Source organism: Oncorhynchus kisutch, linkage group LG4 (assembly GCF_002021735.2).
Source record: "Oncorhynchus kisutch isolate 150728-3 linkage group LG4, Okis_V2, whole genome shotgun sequence".
Lineage (NCBI taxonomy): Eukaryota > Metazoa > Chordata > Actinopteri > Salmoniformes > Salmonidae > Oncorhynchus > Oncorhynchus kisutch.
Genome location: NC_034177.2, coordinates 38,865,135 through 38,885,421, shown reverse-complemented (window position 1 = coordinate 38,885,421; position 20,287 = coordinate 38,865,135). Strand labels below are relative to the sequence as shown.

The following is a 20,287-nucleotide window of genomic DNA, read 5'->3' as shown; positions in this document are numbered from 1 at the left end:
ATATGACTGCACTGTTGGAGCTAGGAACACAAGCATTTCGCTACACCTGCAATAACATCTGGTAAATGTGTATGTGACCAATAAAATTTGATGATTTAAAATGTGCAGTTTTGTCACAACACAATGCCACAGATGTCTCAAGTTGCAGGAGCGTGCAAATGGCATGTAGGAATGTCCAATAGAGCTGTTGCCAGAAAATGGCATTTTAATTTCTCTAATGTTCAGCTCTTTATGCTGCCAAACATACCCTCGTAAAACTGACTATCCTACCGATCTTTGACTTCGGCGATGTCGTTTATAAAATAGCCTCCAACACTCTACTCAGCTAATTGGATGCAGTCTATCACAGTGCCATCTGTTTCGTCACCAAAGCCCCATATACTACCCACCACTGTGACCTGTATTCTCTCGTCGGCTGGCCCTCACTACATATTCGTCGCCAAACCCACTGGCTCCAGGCCATCTATAAGTCTTTGCTAGGTAAAGCCCCGCCTTCTCTCAGCTCACTGGTTACCATAGCAGCACCCTCCCGTAGCACGTGCTCTAGCAGGTATAGTTCACTGGTCACCCCCAAAGCCTATTCCTCACCGAATTCAGTGGGCAAATGCTCACCTTTCGATGGCCACTGGCACGTTGGAGGGCTGACCAGTATACATCTAACGGTCAAATCTTTGAAAGATTGTTGCATGTTTATTTTTGTTCAGTATTGTTCAATGGGCTATTATGAAGGGCTAAGGGACAGTGTTGAATTTATTATGGATTTATTATGGATATATGAATAAGCAATGTCCCCATTTTAAATAGAATTGTATCTAGGTAAACTTATACTCTGTATGTTTAATAGACAATATGAGTTCATAAGAAGAAATTGTGTGACAGGACAAGGAGTAATAAAATGTTAAAGAACACCATTCCAACTGGGCAGGAACAAATGGGTTGTTGACTGTGTAAACCCATAAGGTCGTTAGCCTATGGTTGACCCAACTGGAACTTAGCTCTGGGGTTTTTAGATAAGGCAGTGAGTGCATTCCTAGGGTTTCTGTTCATTAAAACTGTCAGTTCAGTGGTGATCGATAATGTTGAGGGGTCAAAAGTTATCTGGGAGTGTGTTAGTAAGTTAGAATGAACTTTTCACCTTACTTTGTCCCGGTCGAGAGGAGGGGATTCGGTTAAGGCTTGTCCGAGCTCACGACTAAAATTCTACGTTCATCACCAGCCATGACCTGATCAAAACCATTGACGCTCCTCTACCAACTCATCCAGACAAGGTGGTCAGAGGAAGCAGATGCTAAACTACAGGACTGATTTGCTGTCACAGACTGGAACACGTTCCGGGATTCTTCCGATGTCATTGAGGAGTACAGCACATCAGTCATTGGCTTTATCAATAAGTGCATCGAGGACGTCGTCCCCACAATGACTGTATGTACATACCCCAACCCAGAAGCCATGGATTATAGGCAACATTCACACTGAACTAAAAGGGTAGAGCTGTCACTTTCAAGGTACGGGACACTAACCCGGAACCTTATAAGAAATCCTGCTATGCCCTGCGACTAACCATCAAACAGGCAAAGCATCAATACAGGGCTAAGATTGAATCATACTACACCGGCTCCGACGCGCGTCTTATGTGGCAGGGCTTGCAAACTATTACAGACTACAAAGGGAAGCACAGCCGCGAGCTGCCCAGTGACACGAGCCTACCAGACGAGCTAAATCACTTCTATGCTCGCTTTGAGGCAAGCAACACTGAGGCATGCATGAGAGCATCAGCTGTTCCGGACGACTGTGTGATCACGATCTCCGTAGCCGACGTAAGACCTTTAAACAGGTCAACATTCACAAGGCTGCGGGGCCAGACGGATTACCAGGACGTGTGCTCCGGGCATGTGCTGACCAACTAGTAAGTGTCTTCACTGTATTCTCAACATGTCCCTGATTGAGTCTGTAATACCAACATGTTTCAAGCAGACCACCATAGTCCCTGTGCCCAAGAACACGAGGGCAACCTACCTAAATGACTACTGACCCGTAGCACTCATGTCCGTAGCCATGAAGTGCTTTGAAAGGCTGGTAACGACTCACATCAACACCATTATCCCAGAAACCCTAGACTGACTCCTATTTGCATACTGCCCAAACAGATGATGCAATCTCTATTGCACTCCACACTGCCCTTTCCCACCTGGACAAAAGGAACACCTATGTGAGAATGCTATTCATTGACTACAGCTCAGCGTTCAACACCATAGTACCCTCAAAGCTCATCACTAAGCTAAGGATCCTGGGACTAAACACCTCCCTCTGCAACTGGATCCTGGATTTCCTGATGGGCCGTCCCCAGGTGGTGAGGGTAAGTAGCAACACATCTGCCACTCTGATCCTCAACAATGGAGCCCCCCAGGGGTGCGTGCTCAGTCCCCTCCTGTACTCCCTGTTCACCCATAACTGCATGGCCAGGCACGACTCCAACACCATCATTAAGTTTGCAGACGACACAACAGTGGTAGCCTGATCACCGATAACGACGAGGGAGGTCAGAGACCTGGCCGGGTGGTGCCAGAATAACAACCTATCCCTCAACCTAACAAAGACTAAGGAGAGGATTGTGGACTACAGGAAAAAGAGGACAGAGCACGCCCCCATTCTCATCGACGGGGCTGTAGTGGGGCAGGTTGAGAACTTTGGTGTCCACATCACCAACAAACTAGAATGGTCCAAACACACCAAGACAGTCGTGAGGAGGGCACGACAAAGCCTATTCCCCCTCAGGAAACTAAAAAGATTGAGATCCGCAAAAGGTTCTACAGCTGCAACATCGAGAGCAACTGGTTGCATCACTGCCTGGTACGGCAATTGTTCGGCCTCCGACCGCAAGGCACTACAGAGGGTAGTGCGTACGGCCCAGTACATCACTGGGGCTAAGCTGCCTGCCATCCAGGACCTCTACACCAGGCGGGGTCAGAGGAAGGCCCTAAAAATTGTCAAAGACCCCAGCCACCGCAGTCATAGACTGTTCTCTCTACTACCGCATGGCAAGCGGTACCAGAGTGCCAAGTCTAGGACAAAAAGGCTTCTCAGCAGCATGCCCTTCCACTGCGGTCTGCCACAGGCAGAGTGTTCCATCCTCCGAGCTGCTGGCATAGAGCTCCTCTATCAGTGTTTGTCCTATGGTCCGTGCTAGATCTTTGGGACGTCCCTACCCTATGGAAGTTGACATTTTAAATGGGTAATGGTTAAGGACGTCCCAAGGATCCCAGATAGCACTGATCCTAAGGTTGCTTTTATTCCATTTTGATGATGTGGCCATGCAGTCTGATCTAGTTTTTAAATTCCTCCATTAGGAAGTATTTGGGCTCTAAGCATCAGATGTGTTTTAATCAATACTATTACAGATGTTTAAGTATTATTTTGTAAGTGTTGTTGCACCTGTATTTCATTGTTAAATTAAATAATTAACATGCTGTCTCTTTATGGAACCATTCACAGTGCATTGTAACTGAAAACGTTCAACGGTCTCCTGCGTCACTCTGAAATCAGAATGAATTACATTAAGAGATTGTATGCATATTGAGTATTTATTTTCCTCTTATAAAAAAAATCTATAACAAAAGAAACTCAACTATGAGGAGCAGAAACTTGGCGATGCAAGCACCCTTCATAGAGGGTGCTTAGTCCACAACAAACACTATCATGATTATGTCTTCCAACAAAGGCATGCCCTAATTTATCTTCAGTATTCCAGTAAAAGCCAAAGGATACTATCAACTTCAACCATACTGAAGTATTTAAGGGCAATCCCAAGCTAATGCATCTTCCAATCCCTGGGTCCTTGCTGATCTCTCCTTCACAGATCTAAAAGGAATGAATAGGTATCAGCAATATTGTAACGGAGTTTGCATCATTACTTACACTTGTCCATTATATTAGATCCACTGGTGGAGTCAACAAGGACCTGCGAGAGGAGAGACCGGTTTTGAATTGGGGTAAAATAGTGCCATGCCATCACGGGCCAGTCCAGCATGATAACCACTGTGTCATACCTTGTGACTGATAACATACTGGTCCAGCCCTTGGGTTACAACTAGTAAGGCACTTCATAATTAATCCATTCCAAGGCCCTTGGCAAGTTTGACATGTACAAAATAAACTGGTGAGAATACAAAAGGGTCCCTGCATGCCATGTAAAGAGACGGAGGGAATTAAACCAGGATACAAAAAAAAGGCACATTTGGCCTTCAGAGTTCTGTCCCTGGCACGATTATTCCACATAGACCTTGAGCTCTGCGGAAGACTTTTGTCCGAGTTGAGAAGGGACAACAACTGTATCCAGGGGTTATTAACTCCATCAAGTCAACCTCTCAGTAACTTTCTCGGAGTCGCTTGTTCTCCTCCCTCAGCTTCTCGATCTCCTCCACCAGCGAGTCATTGACAGAGTACTTCTCGATCAGACCATGGATCTCGTTCTGAAAGGCAGCAAGGAACCAAGAGCAGGGTTTATACACATTTTGACAGAAGGAATAAAACAACATTTTAACGTTTAAATTATGATTTGTTCAAATTTAATTAACTTTATGGCCTTATTCGCCAGTGTTGTGATAATGTTTTTGTGACTTGACGAAAACATTATTACATGCTAATAATGGCTAAACAGATCAACTGTATATTGTACCCTACAGTTGAAGTCAGAAGTTCACATACACCTTAGCCAAATACATTTAAACTCAGTTTCACTATTCCTGACATTTAATCCTAGTAAAAACTCCCCGTCTTAGGTCAGTTAAGATCAGCACTATTTTAAGAATGTGAAATGTCAGAATAATAGTAGAGAGAATGATTTATTTCAGCTTTAATTTCTTTCATCACATTCCCAGTGGGTCAGAAGTTTACATACACTCAATTAGTATTTTGTAGCATTGCCGTTTAACTTGGGTCAAACGTTTTGGGTAGCCTTCCACAAGCTTCCCACAATAAGTTGGGTGAATTTTGGCCCATTCCTCCTGACAGAGCAGGTGCAACTGAGTCAGGTTTGTAGGCCTCCTTGCTCACACGGTTTTTCAGTTCTGCCCACACATTTTCTATAGGATTGAGGTCAGGGCTTTGTGATGGCCACTCCAATACCATTTTGCCACAACTTTGGAAGAATGCTTGGGGTCATTGTCCATTTGGAAGCTTCTAATGCCATGACATTCAACTTAGTGTATGTAAACTTCTGACCCACTGGAATTGTGATACAGTGAATAAGTTAAATAATCTGTCTAAACAATTGTAGGAAAAATTGCTTGTGTCATGCACAAAGTAGGTGTCCTAACAGACTTGCCAAAACTATAGTTTGTTAACAAGAAATTTTTGGAGTGGTTGAAAAATGAGTTTTAATGACTCCAACCTAAGTGTATGTAAACTTACAACTTCAACTGTATGCTGGTTGTTAGCTTACATAACTGATGTGTATAATTGTAAGGGATACTTTTATGGATAATATTAACATTTACAGAGTGGGTGAGCGCCATTCAAGTGTATGTAAACTTCCGACTTCAACTGTATGTTTTGAATTGGCTGCCTCACATATATGCAGGTGCAAACACAGATGCCCTAAAGTGTCATTCGGATCCTCGTTGACATGTTGATTTTTATTTGATTGATAACCTTAAAAATTACATTAACAGAAATGATACAATGATTTTCTATGACGTTTCCAGGCCTGAAAAACCCAATTTTAAAATGCCATGACTTTTCCAGGATTTTCATGACAGTACGAACCCTGCAAGAGGTCGGTTTGGGAAATGGAACCACAATGCAGACTGGTTTAGCGTGTGCTTTTATCGGGGACTCAAGTGTGGAGTTAGACCAGAGGGACATGTCACATACCAGCTGAATGTAGAACTGTTTGACCATCTCCACCTGGAGGTTCACTATGTCTCGGTGGCAGGCGTCCCTGTGGAGGAAACGGGGTTAGCCAAAAATCTACAAAACTATTTGTTAGGAATTTTATGAGTAATGACTAAACAATATCTACATTTTAAATAGAACTAGAACTAATTAAACTCTACTCTGTTTTATTATATCTGATTCATAATGTTAATTCATAAGGAAGGGATTGTGTAGCATGAAACAGGGGGTAATTAAACATAATAAATACAATTTCAGCTAGGTTGGGGAGGAATGGATTGTGGGTTTTTAAGTAAGCAAAAAGGGTTGTTAACCTATGGTTGAACCAACTCAACTTAGCTCTGGGATGTTTAGATAAGGCAGCGAGTGTTTTCCTGGGTTTTCCATTATCTGGAACTGTCTTCTAAATAGTGATGGATGAAGGTGAAGATTCCAGAAGTTAATCTTGATAAGTGTGTGTCTGGAGTGAGCGAGCTAGGGGGTTGGAATAAACTTTTGAACCTGCTTTGTCCTTCCAGGAGGAAGGACAGTTTATAACCTATGACGTCATATTTTGTATATAAACTGTTGTTCGTGGTTTCATGGCAGCGAGCTCCGAGAATAAATACTATTATCTAATTTTGATAAGACTGGTCTCTGTCTATTTTATGCAAATAGGAATCTTACAAATTCTTATGAAATAGAAGTGAATTTAATTATAGAAATTATGAAATTCCAATGACACTATTGAACAGAGAAACGGTGCACAAGATGGTTCAGCAACTGTAAGTAATATGCTGTGAGAAGGTGCACCCACCGGAAGTCTTCCAGGGTCTCATGGATCATGTTGCGGATGAACTGGATCTGTAGAGATGTGAGGGGAGCCCCTCCACCCTCTGTTCCAACAGCCTCCACTATTCTCTCGGATAGCGAGGATGCCACTGCCAAAGACACTGACAGGGTATTTTTCATTAGTTTCGTCAACTCACTACCACACACTGTACATGTAATGCTGTGCATACATAATTTCATATTTTACAATACTGAACAAAAATAGGAACGCAACATACACCAATTTCAAATATTTACAGTTCATAGTTCTAGTTCATAAGTAAATCAGTCAATTGAAATAAATAAATAAAGCCTTAATCTATGGATTTCACATGACTGGGAATACAGATATGCATCTGTTAGTCACAGAAAACTTTTTTTTTAAGGTAGAGGTGTGGATCAGAAAACCAGTCAGTATCTGGTGTGACTACCATTTGCTTCGCATAGAGTTGATCAGGCTGTTGATTGTGGTCTGTGGAATACTGGATATAGCCTCACTACTGTTATTTTACTGTTGTTTTTTTATTTCTTTACTTATCTATTGTTCCCCTAATACCTATTTTTTTGTTAAAAACTGCACTGTTGGTTAAGGCCTGTAAGTAAGCATTTCACGGTTGTATTCAGTGCATGTGACAAATAAACTTTGATTTGATGTCCCACTCCGCTTCAATGGCTGTGCGAAGTTGCTAAAATTGGCAAGAACTGGAACAGACTGCAGTACATGTAAATACAGAGCATCCCAAACATTCTCAATTAGAAACATGTCTGGTGAGTATGCAGGAACATTTTCAGCTTCCAGGAATTGTGTATAGATCCTTGCGACATAGGACCGTGCATTATCATGCTGAAACATGAGGTGATGGCGGAAGATGAATTGAATGGCACGACAATGAACCTCAGGACCTCGTCACGGTATCTCTGTGCATTAAAATTGCTATCAATTAAATGCAATTGTGTTTGTTATCCGTAGTCTATGCCTGCCCATATCATATAACCCCACCGTCACCATGGGGCACTCTGTTCACAACGGTGACATCAGCAAACCGCTTGCCCACACAACACTATACACGTGGTCTGCAGTTGTGGGGCCGGTTGGACATACTGCCAAATTCTGAAAAATGACGGAGGAAGCTTATGGTAGGGAAATTATCATAAAATTATCTGGAATCAGCTCTGGTGGATATTCCTTAATTGCTCTTTTTTTTCTCTTCGTGGTATCCAAATTTGGTAGTTACAGTCTTGTCTCATCACTGCAACTCCTGTACGGACTCGGGAGAGGCAAAGGTCGAGAGCCATGCGTCCGCCGAAACACGACCCAACCAAGCCGCACTGCTTCTTAACACAATGCCAGCTTAACCCGGAAGCCAGCCACACCAATGTGTCAGAGGAAACACCGTACACCAGGCGACAGTGTCAGCGTGCATGCACCCAGGCCCACCACAGGAGTCGCTAGAGCGCGATGGGACAAGGACATCCCTGCCGGCCAAACCCTCCCCTAACCCGGACGACGCTGGGCCAATTGTGCGCCGCCCCATGGGGCTGCGACAGAGCTTGGACTCAAACCAGGACCTCTAGAGGCACAGCTAGCACTGCGATGCAGTGCCTTAGACCACTGCGCCACTCGGGAGGCCTGGTGGACATTCCTGCAGTGAGCATGCCAATTGCACGCTCCCTCAAAAAGGAGACATCGGTGGCATAGTGTTGTGTGACAAAACTGCACTTTTTAGAGTGGTCTTTTATTTTCCTCAGCACAAGATACACCTGTGTAATGATCATGCTGTTTAATCAGCTTCTTGATAATCCATCAACCTGACAGGTGTGGCATACCTTGGCAAAGTAGAAATGCTCACTAACAGGGATATAAAAACATTTTTGTGCATATGGAAAAATACTGGGGTCTTTTATTTCATCTCATGAAACATGGGCCCAACACTTTACATGTTACGTTTATATTTTTGTTCTGTATAGTTATGATATAATACATGTTATGCTAAATTCATTGATATAGCATATTATCTACAGCTCTCACCCAAACAGAGAAATAACAACACTAACTCACCTGGTACAATAATGGGCAGCACACCATTTAGGGGCGTGTTGTAGCTCAGCTGGGCCTGCAATTCATTGGTCCTCAGGCCGGGTTCAGTGGTGAAGCACGGCGGTGCTGTTTGGCTGTGTGAGGTCTGGGCTGATGACGTGAGCGTGGTTGGGCCTTCACCCTCCAGACTGGAACCACTGCCCTTCTCATACTGTCAGTCAAACAGCCACAGGTGAAGAGCAGCTTGAACATTGTCTCCAGTTTCAGTACTGCCTGGACCACAACTTGCTTACAAGCCATTAAATCCTGCATCCATAGTCCTATTTTGAGAAGCCTTACAGTAGAAGCCAGGCATAAAATAATGCCTATTTTAGAGGGGGCTTGCTTATGGGTGGGAGACAACTTTCATCTGTATGAGAGGTTGACTATTGTGTACAATGCCTTCATAAAGCATTCACACCCCTTGACTTTTCCCACATTTTGTTGTGCTACAGCCTGAATTTAAAATTAGATTTTGTGACACTGGCCTACACACAATACCCTATAATGGCAAAGTGGAATTGTGTTTTTAGATTATTTTAAACAAATTATTTCAAAAAGCTGAAATGTCTTCAGTCAATAAGTATTCAACCCCTTTGTTATGGCGAGACAATCATTTCAGGAGTAAACATTTGCAGACATTGAATATCCCTTTGAGCATAGTGAAGTTATTAATTACACTTTGGATACATCCAGTCAATACAAAGATACAGGTGTTCTTCCTAACTCAGTTGCCAGAGAGGAGGGAAACCTCTCAGGGATTTCACCATGAGGCCAACAGAGTGACTTTAAACCGGTTACAGAGTTTAAAGCCTGTGATAGGAGAAAACTGTGGATGGATCAACATTGTAATTACTCCACAATACTAATCTAATTAACAGAGTGAAAATGAAGCCTGTACAGAATAAAAAAGATTCCAAAACATGCATCATGTTTGCAACAAGGCACTAAATCAAATCAAATTTGATTTGTCACATGAGCCGAATAAAACAGTTTTAGACCTTAGTGAAATGCTTGCTTACAAGCCCCTAACCGACAACGCAGTTTAAAAAAAATATGGATAAGAATAAGAGATAAAAGTAACAAGTAATTAAAGAGCAGCAGTAAAATAACAATAGCGAGACTATACACAGGGGGGTACCGATACTGTGTCAAGGTGCGGGGGCACAGTTGAGGTAGTACGTACATGTAGGCAAAGTTATTTAAAGTGACTATGCATAGATAACAGAGAGTAGCAGTGGTGTAAAGAGGGGGAGAGGCATTGAAAATAGTCTGGGTAGCCATTTGACTAGATGTTCAGGAGTCATATGGCTTGGGAGTAAAAGCGGTTTTGAAGCCTCTTGGACCTAGACTTGGCCCTCCGGTACCGCTTGCTATGCGGTAGCAGAGAGAACAGTCTATGACTAGGGTGGCTGGAGTCATTGACAATTGTTAGGGCCTTCCTCTGACACCGACTGGTATAGAGGTCCTGGATGGCAGGAAGCTTGGCCCCAGTGATGTACTGGGCTGTTCGCACTACCCTCTGTGGTGCCTTGCGGTCGAAGGCCGAGCAGTTGCCATACCAGGCAGTGATGCAACCAGTCATGCTCTCGATGGTGCAAGCTGTAGAACCTTTTGAGGATCTGAGGACCCATGCCAAATCTTTTCAGTCTCCTGAGGGGAAATAGGCTTTGTTGTGCCCTCTTTACGACTGTCTTGGTGTGCTTGGACCATTCTAGTTTGTTGGTGATGTGGACACCAAGAAACTTGAAGCTCTCAACCTTCTCCACTGCAGCCCCGTCCTCTTTTTCCTGTAGTCCACAATACTCTCCTTAGTCTTGATCATGTTGAGGGGGAGGTTGTTGTCCTGGCACGGCCAGGTCTCTGACCTCCTCCTTATAAGCTGTCTTGTTGTCAGTGATCAGGCCTACCACTGTTGTGTCATCGGAAAATGTAATGATGATGTTGGAGTCGTGCCTGGCTGTGCAGTCATGAGTGAACAGGGAGTACAGGAGGGGACTGAGCACACACCCCTGAGGGGCCCCTGTGTTGAGGATCAGCGTTGTGGATGTGTTGTTACCTATCCTAATCACCTGGGTTGGCGGCCCGTCAGGAAGTCCAGGATCCAGTTGCAGAGGGAGGTGTTTAGTCCCAGGGTCCTTAGCTTATTGATGAGCTTTGAGGGCACTATGGTGTTGAACGCTGAGCTGTAGTCAATGAAAAGCATTCTCACATAGGTGTTCCTTTTGTCCAGGTGGGAAAGGGCAGTGTGGAGTGCAACAGAGATCGCAACATCTGTAGATCTGTTGGGGCGGTATGCAAATTGGAGTGGGTCTAGGGTTTCTGGGATGATGGTGTTGATGTGAGCCATGACTAGCCTTTCAAAGCACTTCATGGCTACAGATGTGAGTGCTACAGGTCAGTAGTCATTTAGGCAGGTTACTTTAGTGTTCTTGGGCACAGGTACTATGGTGGTCTGCTTAAAACATGTTGGCATTACGGACTCGGACAGGGAGTGGTTGAAAATGTCAGTGAAGACACTTGACAGTTGGTCAGCGCATGCTCGCAGTACACTACCTGGTAATCTGTCTGGTCCTGTGGCCTTGTGAATGTTGACCTGTTTAAAGGTCTTACTCACATCGGCTGTGGAGAGTGTGATCACACAGTCTTCCCGGAACAGCTGGTGCTGTCATGCATGTTTCAGTGTTATTTGCCTTGAAGCGAGCATAGAAGTAGTTTAGCTCGTCTGGTAGACTCATGTCACTGGGCAGCTCTCGGCTGTGCTTCCCTTTGTAGTCTGTAATGGTTTGCAAGCCCTGCCACATAAGACAAGCATCGGAGCCGGTGTAGTACGATTCGATCTTAGTCCTATATTAACGCTTTGCCTGTTTGATGGTTCGCCGCAGCAGCTCTGGCCTGTAATCCATGGCTTCTAGTTGGGGTCACTGTGGGGATGACGTCATCAATGCACTTATTGATGAAGCCAATGACTGATGTGGTGTACACCCCAATGCCATCGGAGGAATCCTGGAACATATTTGTCTGTGCTAACAAAACAGTCCTGTAGCTTAGCATCTGCTTCATCTGACCACTTTTTTTAATCGATCTAGTCACTGTTGATTCCTACTTTAATTTTTGCTTGTACGCAGGAATCAGGAGGATAGAATTATGGTCAGATTTGCCAAATGGAGGGCGAGCTTTGTATGCGTCTCTGTGTGTGTAAAGGTGGTCCAGAGTTATTTTCCCTCTGGTCGCACATGTGACATGCTGGTAGAAATGAGGTCAAACAGATTTAAGTTTCCCTGCATTAAAGTCCCTGGCCACTAAGAGTGTCGCCCCTGGGTGAACGTTTTCTTGTTAGCTTATGGCGGAATACAGCTCATTCAATGCTATCTTAGTGCCAGCCTCTGACTGTGGTGGTATGTAAACAGCTACGAAGAATACAGATGAAAACTCTCTCGGTAGGTAGTGTGGTAAACAGCTTATCATGAGATACTCTACCTCGAGCAATAGCTTGAGACTTCCTTAGGTATTGTACACCAGCTGTTATTTACAAAAATACATCATCCGCCGCCCCTGGTCTTACCAGACGCCGCTGTTCTTTCCTGCCGGTACATCGTATAACCAGACAGATGTATGTTGATATTGTCATCATTCAGCCACGTGAAGCATAAGATGTTACAGTTTTTAATGTTCCGCTGGTAGTTTAATCTTCCGCGTAACTCATCGATTTTATTCTCCAAGGATTGTACGTTTGCTAGCAGAATGGAGGGAAGTGGAGGTTTATTCGATCACCTACGAATTCTCAGATGGCAGCCGCCCTTAGGCCCCTCTTTCGCCGCCTCCTCTTCATACAGATCACTGGGACCGGGTCCTGTTCCCGAGGAAGCGGTATATCCTTCACGTCAGGGTTATCAGAGCCGTGAAAGGGAAAAAAAGGATTCTGCCAGTCCGTGGTGAGTAATAGCAGTCCTGATGTCTAGAAGTTATTTTTGGTCAAAAGAGACGGTAGCGGCAACATTATGTACAAAATAAGTAACAAACAATGCAAATAAACACTATCTGTTGGGGGCACGTAAAACGTCTGCCTGTGCTGTCTAACACTGCAAAAAATATATATATATATAAAGCAATTATACAGCAATTCACTTTTTGTTCTGAAAACAAAGGGTTATGGTTGGGGCAAATCCAATACATTACTCAGTACCACTCTCCGTATTTTCAAGCATACTGGTGGCTGCATCATGTTATGGATTAGCTTGTAATCATTAAGGACTGGGGAGTTTTTCCAGGATAAAAAAAGATACGGAATGGAGCTAAGCACAGGTAAAATCGTAAAGGAAAACCTGGTTGTCAGCTTTCCACCAGACACAGGGAGATGAATTCACTTTTCAGCAGGACAATAGCCTAAAACACAAGGCCAAATCTACACTGGAGTTGCTTACCAAGACAGAGAATGTTCCTGAGAGGCCGAGTTACAGTTGACTTAAATCTACGCCAAGACCTGAAAATGGTTGTCTAGCAATGATCAACAACAAATGACAGAGCTTGAAGACTTCTCAAAATAATAAAATGGGCAAATGTTGCACAATCCAGGTGTGGAAAGCTCTTAGAGACTTGCACCTTTGGCAATGATTACAGCTGTTTCTACAATGTATTGACTCGGATGTGAATACTTAGGTAAATTAGATATTTCTGTATTTAATTTCCAATAAATGTACAAACATTTCTACAAACATGTTGTTTCACTGTCATTGAGTATTGTGTGTAAAAAAATATATCTTTAATCCATTTTGAATTCAGGCTGTAACACCAAAATGTGGAATAAGTCAAGGGGTATGAATACTTTCTGAAGGCACTACACATTTTGACAGGAAAAACAGAGACTAAATCAGGAGTTTCATTTCTGGTTCTGGGGCTTCCCTGATCGGCACCTTTTTGTTCCAGCCCAACACTATCACATTTGATTCAAGTAATGAATGTCCTTAAGTATTTGTATCAGGTCTGATAGTGTTGGGCTAGGAAGACCCCAGGACAATAATTGAATACTCCTGGTTCAAATGGTCTGTGTCAGCATTCCAAGTTGGTCATGGTACAACAGCTGATTGAATAAGGTAGACTGACCCTTTTTGAGTCCTGTGTGTCTGTCTGCGCTGGTGCAGGAGGCATGGCTAGCTCCTCTTTGATTGGTGAAGGGGTCTGGAAGACAGGTAGGGGGCTGTAACAGCACCCTCCTCCAAGGGTGCCCAGGGGAGTCTTGTGGTGTGGGGGACCACCAGAGTAGGTAGGGAGGAAGTCCAGATTGTTTCCTTTCTTCCCATTTGATTCATCTGCAGACATTCCATGGGTTTTGTAATCTGCAAAGATCAAGAAAATCAATGGCGTTACCGTACCTATAGACTTCCAGTCATTACGCTAATGCTAGTTAAGTGTCGGCTCACGAAACTACCGATAACTTCCTCCATACTGCAGGCAGAGGCATAAAAATGGTATCCTCAAGTTCATCTGACTCTGGGTAAGTAGAACAGGGTAAATGCAAGAATCTCTCAGTATCCCTCAATTAAAGTGGAAAGGGTTTGGAAAAGTTTGCAGGTTTGTGAAGCTGTGCAGAACAATGTGAACTTTGAATGTCAAGAGACACACAAATAGAATCTCACCCTCTCTAACAGGAGAGAAAATGTCCAGACTGTTGCGTCCCACTTTGCTGAACTTCTCCATGCTTTGCTGCCCTTCTCTGGAGAACATATCCAAACTGATCGCTATGGTACATACAAACAACAGTCACAAATGTGGTCTCAATCATGTACACCAGTATATATGAGATGTACAGTGGACAGTGAACTTTATTGAATGTTTATAGCAGTGTTTCTCAATCAATTCCTGGATGAACCCCACATGGTGCACATTTTTGTTCTAGCCCAGCACTAACACACCCAATTCAACTACTAGCCAAGCCCTTGATTAGTTGCATCAGGTTTATTACAGAGGGATAATTAAAAAAGACGCACGTCTTCAACTCATGGTTAGCGGTGCAGGGTCCTCATGACCATTCATTCAATGAGAGAACTACTTGAACTGTAAAAGAGGACATGGCAAATACACCTACCTTTCCCTTTGATTCCACCAGAAGCATCACCACTCATCCTGTGGGCTTTGTAATCTAAAGACAAAGAAAACAAGCTGTCAGTTTGAAAAGAAAACAGAGAGGAGAGAGAGACTGACAACCAAATCTAAACTTGATATATCAGAGAGTAAGTTGAAACTAAATTGAAGAGTCAAAGACAAGTGTGGAGCTCACCGTCTTTTACGGGGGAGAAGATGTCCAGGCTGTTTCTACCCACGCTGCTGAACTTGTCCAGACTAGGCAGGCAGTCAACACCCAGCTGGCCCACTGCCTCTCTGTGTGTGCCTACAGACACACACACACACACACAATCTGCTCTCTGGACCTCCAAGCTAAGGTTTGACTAGCACTGGTCTAGACCATGAATTGGAAATCGGCTGGTGTTTCAGGTCAGGATGTTGGCCAGAGTATATTTGAGGTACTAGAGCGAGTCTGACCTGTGCCCTGGGCTTGTCCATCCCATCTTTCTACTGCATGGTGTGCAGGCAGGCTAGAGGGGGGATTGGAGGTGGAGCTGGAGGTGGAGGTAGTTACTGGTAGGTAGGTACTACCCAGCCTGGCTGAGATCCTCTTGCTTGTCTGGGCCCTGGAAGACTTGCTGGAAGCTATTTTACTGGACTAACAAGGGAAAAACCAAGGGACATGGTTAGCTTGCAAAGGTCAAGTTTAATTGATCTCAGGTAACACATGCCAGTTAAATACATACAAGCTACAATACTGGCTCTATTGAGATCTGTATTTAAGGTTTTAGAAGCATTTGGGTCCTTTATTAGTCAGGAGCCCATAGCCATACAATGCAGGCTTACAGTGCATGCTGTCAAGAGATACACGCTGAACTGACAAAGTGCATTACTCTGGGCAAATGCTTACTGTAAAAACAAAAGGGCACAGCATTTCCCATCAAGTGAAATATAACACTCAATACAAAAGCATTTATGTCACAATAAGTGTCAAACTATTTACATAAATTAAGGAATACATTTTTTTTTTAAAGAGTTGGTTCCGTACAACATGCACAACAGACCAAAGAAAACCCACATGGTCTTGGCGTACCCCCTTGCGCAAACAAATGTCATCACAAAATCTCAAAACCAGTGTCTCAGTCACAGTACAGCTGCAGTCCCTAACAAAAATAAAATTTGAACTCAGTTTAGGAAATTCCAATTCAAGGGATTTTAAAAAGAGTGCTGTTTATTTTAAACTTTTCAAATCTTGTGACTGGAAATCATTTAAAAGTGGGCTGTGGTGTGTAGCCTACCTTGAGGTGTCTGCTCTGGGAACTCTGGAAGCGCAAGCTGGTGATGGAGGTCTTGTGTGCCGCGGCAGTCATAGTAGGGGAGCTGAGGTTGCGCAGGTCGTACAGGTACAGTCTGCCCTGGGTGGAGCCCACTACCAGCCCTGCCCCATCTGGAGTGAAGTCAATGGCCGTCAACGGGGACTCCACACACATGTTGCGGAGAATACTGCGAGAGAGGCAGCAGAAACAAACAAACATCAACTCTGTACTTGAAAGCACAAGAGCCAGTTCTAAAGTCCCCTTCGCGCTGTTGAAGAACTAATCACTAGTAAAGGACAGCATCATTGACAAAGTACAAAATAATGTGAATGTGTTTTGACCCCCAAAAATTGCAACAACAAAGCTTGTAAAAAAAATACCAAGGTAACAGGCTCTCTCTCAGTCAAACAGTATATCTCTAAACTTGTTTGGTCAATACTAAACCCCATGCTCTTACATCTTGCTGGAGGTATCATAGCAGATGATCTTCTTGTCCAGGCCAACGGTGACAAAGAGCAGGTCGTTGGCAGGAGAGAAGGCCAGGCCTGAGGCGGGGGCCTTGTGGGCTCCATCGAACACGTGCAGCTCCTTCTGAGTGTTGGCGTCCCACAGGACCACCGAGCCGCTATCTGACACACTGCCCAGCAGGGAGCGCTTAACCACAGAGTACTTCAGGTCGTGGATGGGCTAAGGTGGGAGGAACGTAATTTTAGACCTGAGGCATTTTAATTGTCCCCAATTTTGTCATTGTCTTTTATCCTTCAGCCTCATATTGATTTGATGACCAGTAACAACCCCTAGCCCCTACCACTCAGGCACTGGGATAGAATTGGCTAAGTATAAGCAAAGGGTCATGGTTACAGTGTTAAGTGTGTCAGGTCCAACAGAACACTCACTTGGTTGATGCCGTGTCCAAATGCATTACTGGACAGGTTGGTGGTGATGCTGTGCAGGATGATGTCACCACTGGTGGAGCCCGAGGCGATGTAGCTGTCACTGCCGTTGAAAGACACGCACGTCACCTCCTCTTTGTGGTCCTGGTGAGAGACATGTGAGGATGTAGATTGTGCCTTGAGTTCTTGAGCCTCTGTGCTAGTAATACAGGTAACTCTAAAATGCCTCGATATCTACACCGAAAGCTTGGACCAGATGTTCAGGTGAGATGTGTTCGAAATATAAGTACTAGAACATAGTTCCCATGGGTAGGGTCACAGGTAAGACTGAGGGTACCTTGAGGGTGCGATGAAGCCTCTTGGCCTTCAGGTCCCAGATGTTAACAGAGTTATCAAGCCCCCCACTCACTAGGTACTGGGACGTTGAGTTCAGACTCACACGTGTCTGCTTTTTCTGAGGACAAAAAAATATAATAATGTGACAACATGCGGGAGGGTAATGAATTAGAATGGAACTGAAAGAGTATTTTACTGGCCCTGGCTGTCAGGCCACATACACTCACCCCCTCTGCAAGCTCCACCACTGGGATAGGAGCGGACTTGAGACTGGATACCACCAGCTTGTCTCCTATACTGCTGGCACTTACAAGATACTGATCTGAGGAGTCAAGTCAAGGCAACTGACTGCATATTGTCATTTATGTCACAGAACAGAACTGGGTGGATGATAAAAATTACCTACAAAATTTATTGTTTACATGAAGGTGTGGGGGCTGCTCACCACTATAGTTCAACTAGAATGTGACGAGAGCAAAGGGAAAACAAAAAATAATCCATTATAACAGTGGTACCGGAGTGCCAAGTCTAGGACAAAAAGGCTTCTCAACAGTTTTTACCCCCAAGCCATACTACCTCAATAAGCCTGACTAACAGGTATATAGCCTTGCTACTCTTTTTCAAATGTCTTTCTACTGTTGTTTTATTTCTTTACTTACCTACACACACTTTTTTTTGCACCATTGGTTAGAGCTTGTAAGTAAGCATTCCACTGTAAGGTTTACACCTGTTGTATTCGGCGCACGTGACAAATAAACTTTGATTTGATTTGAACATAGGTACATGGACATACCCAGAGGGTTAGTAAGAAGGATACTGTTGCTGCTCCAGCACACTTGGGCCACAGGGTGTGTAGCGCTGTGCGGGTTAAACTGTTCCAAAACTGTCATGGAGGCTGAGTCCCAGATCTTAACACAGTCACCCGACGACACCAGATGCGTCACCTCTTCCATAGCAACGGCTGCAGAGACACAAGGACCGCTGTGAGTGATGGCGCACACACACTCCCCCGTTGTCAGATGGATGCAAAATGAGATGCGTTTACTGAGAAATAACGCTGCTGCCAAGAAGCAAAGATGTTTTGAGCTTGCAGCGGGTGTATTTTCTCTGCAGTGAGACTGACATGACGAAGACCCCGAGTGTTCAATGATATAGAACTACCTCCCATCTACAGAGAGAAAGCCCATGTTAAGATAATTATTTCACAACAAATTTTCAGAGAAGCGAAAACAACGTTAATGACGTAGCAAATAAATGAGCAAGCTATACAGAAGAAATGCATAATAAAAAGTACAAATGACATTTCAATTGGTAACAGGCTATTTAGGTTAGCTAGCCCAAATGGAGATTTGAGCAAAGCTGAGAAAAGTTCTTATCAAACATTGCTACATGCACTATCAGCTAACTACTGAAGCTGTTCTAGTCACGTTAGCTATATTTAACAAGTCACAAGAACATTAGCTAGCTAACACCATTAGCAAAACAGCTAGATAACGTTAGCCAACTAAGCTAAAATGTAAACAGCTAGATAAGTTAGTTAGCCTGAATTGGCAAGCGAGTTGGTGGTTCTTTTGACTATTCAAAATTATCAAAAACGTACAACAAAGCTGCTGTAAACACCTAAGTTAAATGGACAACTAGTGAACCTACTAACGTTCATTAACTAGTTAACCACAGGTAGCTAACGTTAGCTAGTTAATTGAGACTACTTCTGCGAAGAAAGAGTAGCTAGCCTGTAAACGTTAGCCAGTGGCTAAATTTGATCAAGTTGCTAGCTAGCAAACGTTAGATCAGCTAAATAAAGTTTAAAGTACAGGGTTTGGTTATACTATCTAGCTAAAGTCATTAGTCTATGCGAGCATGTCAATTCATGGCACTCACTTACTTGTTCCTGATTTCCTTGTGAAATTGTCCTATGAATTGTCACAAACTATTTAAATTTCAATAGTGTGCAATTGCAACCCGCAATTGGCGGCGATCCTGCATGTGGGCATTCCTGCATTTGCAGCCAGGACAGCGGCCCCCCTAAGTCCCCAGGGTTCCAGTTGGGAAGCAAGCCATCTCATGTATACAGAGGACACTGGCGGTACTGCAGTTTAACTGACGCCGAGCCCAGAAAGACCACTCATAAGACGCCCCCATAGAGAACTCCATTCCACATCAGGTAACTGATGGAAGCAGTAAAATTATATATATATAAAAAAACACATATAAAATACACCTTATGGAACAGCGGGGGACTGTGAAGCAACACAAACATAGGCAAAGACACATGCATACACGCGATAACATATGCACTATACACAGGTACACATGGATTTTGTATGTGGTTGTGGTGGAGTAGGGGCCTGAGGGCACACAGTGTGTTTTGAAATCTGTAAATGTATTGTAATGTTTTTAAAATGGTATAAAATGCCTTAATTTTGCTGGATCCCAGGAAGAGTAGCTGCTGCCTTGGCAGCAGGTAATGGTGATGACTGTGTTGTTTGTAACTATAGTAGGTTGGCTGACAACCTGAATCAGGTTGCAGGCACTGGTTACAGTTTAAATGTTTTTCTTGAGTGGGCAGCTTTATGAAAGCCAGTCAATATTTAAATCACCCAGAAAATATACTTCTCTGTTGATATCACATACATTATCAAGTATTTCACACATATTATCCAGATACTGACTGTTAGCATTTGGTGGTCTGTAGCAGCTTCCCACAAGAATGGGCTATAGGTGAGGCAGATGAACCTGTAGCCATATTACTTCAACAGTATTTAACATGAGATCCTCTCTAAGCTTAACAGGAATGTGATTCTGAATATAGACTGCATCACAACCCCGTTGGCATTTCTGTCTTTTCGGTAGATGTTATAACCATGTATTGCTACCACTGTATCATCAAAGGTATTATC

General features: G+C 43.7%; 1 protein-coding gene across 2 annotated transcripts; it reads right to left on the bottom strand.

Annotated features, from left to right (window-relative positions):
* Positions 1-3,562: 3,562 nt before the first annotated feature.
* Positions 3,563-19,452, bottom strand: LOC109889503 (protein NEDD1-like). 2 transcript variants are annotated; one of them, XM_020480966.2, is made up of 16 exons: positions 19,269-19,452; positions 18,205-18,348; positions 17,615-17,709; positions 17,389-17,505; positions 17,055-17,195; positions 16,616-16,845; positions 16,141-16,345; positions 15,320-15,500; positions 15,057-15,167; positions 14,865-14,918; positions 14,416-14,517; positions 13,883-14,115; positions 8,762-8,951; positions 6,689-6,824; positions 5,872-5,938; positions 3,563-4,469 (listed from the first exon to the last, which is right to left on the bottom strand). In XM_020480966.2, exons 2-16 carry the CDS (start codon positions 18,338-18,340, stop codon positions 4,365-4,367), a joined length of 2,103 nt encoding a protein of 700 aa, XP_020336555.1. In that variant the 5' UTR covers positions 18,341-18,348; positions 19,269-19,452; the 3' UTR covers positions 3,563-4,364. The 2 variants fall into 2 exon arrangements, with proteins under 2 accessions (XP_020336555.1, XP_020336553.1); XM_020480964.2 differs by having other exon boundaries at positions 19,273-19,452.
* Between the last annotated feature and the right edge of the window lie 835 nt (positions 19,453-20,287).

Excerpts from the sequence above, each read along its gene's own strand:
- LOC109889503 (XM_020480966.2), bottom strand. The coding sequence starts at position 18,340 with ATGGAAGAGGTGACGCATCTGGTGTCGTCGGGTGACTGTGTTAAGATC. Across the intron at positions 17,196-17,388 it reads GGCTTCATCGCACCCTCAAG|GACCACAAAGAGGAGGTGAC; the intron begins GTACCCTCAGTC and ends GTCTCTCACCAG. Across the intron at positions 5,939-6,688 it reads GAGACCCTGGAAGACTTCCG|GGACGCCTGCCACCGAGACA; the intron begins GTGGGTGCACCT and ends TTTCCTCCACAG.